The following is a 4156-nucleotide window of genomic DNA, read 5'->3' on the forward strand; positions in this document are numbered from 1 at the left end:
CCCCAACTCAAAAAAAAAAAAAAAAGTTAGGAAAAGAAATGACACCAGAGTTTAGTCGTTAGGACACTAGACAGCACTCCAGCACAATCCATCTGGAACAGTTTAAACAGCAGAAGCACCAACAAAAAGCACACAAAGAGCCTGGCGTGATGGCACAAGCCTGTAGTCCCAGCTGCTCGGGAGGCTGAGACAGGAGAATCGCCTGAGCCCAGGAGGTCAAGGCTGCGGTGAGCCGTGATCGTGCCACCACACTCCCGCCTGGGCGACAGAGGGGGACTCTGACTTGAAAAGAGCACACAGAGGTGGAAAACCCGGCACGAGACAGACCACAGGACCACAGGAAGGACACGTGCTCACAGTCCGAGTGGAAACCGGAAGACGGGGCATCGCCTCATGGGACCTCCACGGTCCCTGCCCCCCCGCGCCCCCACCTTCACCCCAGGGCCTCACCCCGAGTCGCTCCTGGGTCCAAGGACACTGCCCGTCACTGTCTCGTCGGCAAGGGCTCTGGTCTTCCACAGGTGATGGCATGGAAGGAAAATTATAGATCTGAAGAGTTGGATGCTGGCCGGGCGTGGTGGTGCATGCCTATGGTCCCAGGTACTTGGGAGGCTGATGCCGGAGGATCACTTGAGCCCAGGTGTCAGAAGTTACAATGAGCTGTGACCAGGCCACCGCACTCCAGCCTGCGTGACACAGAGAGGCCCTGGCTATTTTTTTTTAAAGGATGCTTTTGTAGTTCATTTGACATGATGATTGGGTGTTCACATGCTCACGTATGAGATGTGCCACCGTTAAACCTTGTTACGATGAGGGCACGTTACCCATCTGACCAAAAAAAAAAAAATTTCCAGCCTAGGCAACATAGCAACACCTTGTCTCTACAAAAAATGAAAAAATTAGCCAGGCATGGTGGTACACAGCTATTCAGGAGGCTGAGGTGGGAGGATCACCCGAGCCCAGGAGGTCAAGGCTGCGGTGAGCCGTGATCATGCCACTGCACTCCAGCTTGGGTGATAGAATGAGACCCTGATTCAAAAAAATAAAACTAAAGGCCAGTTGCGGTGGCTGAAGCCTGTAATCCCATCTCTTTGGGAGGTGGAGGTGACAGGATTGCCTGAGTCCAAGGGTTCGAGACCAGCCTGGGCAACTTGGCAAGACCTCGTCTCTACAATAAATCAAAAATTGGCCAGGTATGGTGGTGCGTACCTGTGGTTCCATCTACTTAGAAGGTTGAGGTGGAAGGATCACCTGAGCCCAACAGGCCAAGGCTGCGGTGGCCGTGAGCATGCCACTGCACTCCAGCCTGGGTGACAGAGTGAGACTCTGACTCAAAAATAAATCAATTGATGAGTTAATAAGTTGGATGCTAGCACTAAAAATAACTTCTTCTGTCTTCCACTTAAGGGCAACGAGGCCGGGCCGGGAATCCAGGGCTTCAGGGCTTCCCCGGCATCACGCCTCCTTCCAACATCTCTGGAATCCCTGGTGACAAAGGCGCTCCAGGGATATTTGGCCCGAAAGGTGAGCCGGACTTACACGTCTGTGCGTTGTCATCTCTGGGGACGGGAGCTGGCGATGACTCCACTCGGGGGTAGAACAGACGTTCATTTCCACACCGTGTCCAGATGCGATCAAGGGTCAGGGACCACCAGGGCCCATTCTCTGTTATTTCCATCATCTGCACGACATGGTCCCCAGGAAGCCAAGTCACGGGCCCCATCGAAGACTCGCTCTAGGGTCCCGCGTAGCTGTTCAAACCGCAGTGGGCTTGGACGTGTGCCACAGGCAGAGGCTTCTTCCTGCTTACTCCGTTGGGCTTAGACAGATCCTCAATCGGCCTCCGTGTCCTGACCCCCTATGAGCCAAGCGTGGGGAAGAGATGGTGTGACGGTGCAGCCACCCCTCAGATGGTCGCCAAGACAATAGTCCCCAGTAGCCAAGAGCAGGAAGCACCCCCGTGTCCACCCCCAGATGAAGGGTACACAAAAGGTGGTGTGCACACTCCACGGAATCGCATTCGGTCTGAAAAGGAGGACACCCTCCCCCAGGCGACAGCCCCAGTGAGCCTTGAGCATAACTTGCTAAGGAAAACAAGCCAGTCACAGAAGGAAAAAATGCTTCCTGATTCCACTTACCCGGGGCCCTTAAGGCCATCAGATTCATAGAGACAGGAAGGAGGGGTGGGTTGGGAGGGACGGAGGGACGAGGGACGCGGAAGTCTGCGTTTAGTGCGAGGGTGGGTTGCAGTTCAGGAAGAGGAGAACCTTCTGGAGACAGAGGGTGGCGGCTGCAGGTCCACATGAACGTGCTGGAAGCTTCACTTCAGAGGGTTAAAAGGGTCAATTGTATGTTGCATGTGATTTACGACAATTTTTTAAAAAGCAAGAAAAGTACTGTCATGCGTGTCCCAAGCAGGCCAGAGACCGAACTCTGAGCAGTGACTGGACCCTGGCTGCCCCCAGGAATCCCCTGATGGCTGGGCCAGGCCCCCTGTTTAACTCTGCTCTCTTGTGACTGACACCAACAGGTTACCAGGGCCCCCCGGGGCAACCAGGGCCAGCCGCTCTTCCCGGAAGCAAAGGAGACGCGGGCAGCCCAGGGACTCCCGGAGCCCCGGGGACCAAAGGATGGGTTGGAGACCCCGGGTCCCAGGGCCGGCCCGGTGTGTTCGGGCTCCCGGGCGAGAAAGGTAACGGTGCCCCCCGACGGGCCAGCGTCCCCGGTCACGGCGATCGGAGGCCCCCACCCCAGACACGTGTGTCCCTGACGTCCTGTTTGTGTTGCAGGGCCCAGGGGGGAGCAAGGGCTCATGGGAAACACCGGGGCCACCGGGACTGTGGGTGACAGAGGCCCCAAGGGACCCAAAGGAGACCGAGGATTCCCCGGTAAGTGGCCATCGACACACCCGCAGACTCAGTGGCTCAGGCCAGCTGCCGCCGTGAGTGACTTCCCACCCCTCCAGGCTCGGGGACGGCCCTGAAGTCAGACAGACAGAATCCTCCCTGGCTCAGGACCCCACGCTCCAAAGAGCAGGAAGAAGGCCGGGCATGGTGGCTCATGCCTGTAATCTCAGCGCTTTGGGAGGCCGAGGTGGAAGGATCACTTGAACCCAGGAGCTCGAGTCCTGGGCAACACAGCAAGATCCTGTCTCTAGTAAAAAAAAAATTTAAAAATCTAGCCAGGCATGGTGGTGCATACCTGCAGTCCCAGGTACTCAGGAGGCTGAGGGGGGAGGATCGCTTGAACCCAGGAGTTTGAGGCTGCAGTGAGCAATTATTGCACCACTGCACTCCAGCCTGGATGACAGAGCAAGACCCTGTCTCTAAAAAATAAAAAAAATAAAAACTTTTAATACATAAAGAGCAGAGAGAAAGCCAAGACTGGGCCTTGGTGAACGGAAAATTAAATGTCTAGCTGGCAGGTGCTGAGTTACCTCTCAGGTGAGTTCTCATCCGTCTCGAGAGCACGGTTGTTCTAGAAATCTCCACGGCGGGCTTCAGCGGGGAGACATGGAACAGATTCAGAGTGGGTGGGTGGAGGAGTGCGCTCGTGTTTACCGGGGTCTTTCCTCTCCCTTCCAGGTGCCTCCGGCTCTGTGGGCGCCCCCGGCATTGCAGGAATCCCCCAGAAGATCGCCGCCCTACCCGGGACAGCAGGTCCCCGGGGAAGGGGCGGACCTCCCGGGGCGCCGGGGGAGATGGGGCCACAGGGCCCCCCCGGAGAGCCAGGTAGGGCGCCCGGCTGGACCCAGAGCCCCACGGGGCCCCGCCCCGCCCCTCTCAGCTGAGCACCCACCAGGCCGGGCGTGGCTACCCATCCCACTCACACCTCCCTGGTGGCTGCAGGTTTCCGCGGGGCTCCGGGGAAGGCCGGGCCGCAGGGAAGAGGCGGCGTGTCTGCTGTTCCTGGCTTCCGGGGAGGCCAAGGGCCCCTGGGCCACCAGGGGCCAATCGGCCAGGAAGGTGAGTGTCCGGGGAGGGAGGGGGTGGGCGGAGCCTCTGGGGTCTCGGGAAAGGGCAGACGGGCGCCCAGAAAAGCCAGGGCCGAAGGGCTGCCGGCTCCGCGCCCGCCCTGGAGGGGTGTTCAACCCCCGCGCCCCGCAGCCCCGAGACAGGCTTCCCCCTTCTCTGGGAGGCGTGGGGGCCGCGGAGGG

At 58.5% G+C, this 4156-nt stretch overlaps 1 protein-coding gene across 1 annotated transcript in view; it reads left to right on the forward strand.

The window, feature by feature from the left end:
* Positions 1-4156, forward strand: part of COL4A2 (collagen type IV alpha 2 chain) — a 227685-nt gene that overhangs the window by 216056 nt on the left and 7473 nt on the right. The window contains exons 40-44 of the mRNA XM_021706945.1: positions 1408-1524; positions 2531-2692; positions 2790-2888; positions 3585-3731; positions 3849-3965. Coding sequence (XP_021562620.1) covers positions 1408-1524; positions 2531-2692; positions 2790-2888; positions 3585-3731; positions 3849-3965 — 642 coding nt within the window. The remainder of the gene's footprint in view (positions 1-1407; positions 1525-2530; positions 2693-2789; positions 2889-3584; positions 3732-3848; positions 3966-4156) is intronic.

The sequence above is a fragment of the Carlito syrichta genome, unplaced genomic scaffold (genome assembly GCF_000164805.1).
Source record: "Carlito syrichta isolate Samal-C Ts95f unplaced genomic scaffold, Tarsius_syrichta-2.0.1 Scaffold316219, whole genome shotgun sequence".
Taxonomy (NCBI): Eukaryota; Metazoa; Chordata; class Mammalia; order Primates; family Tarsiidae; genus Carlito; species Carlito syrichta.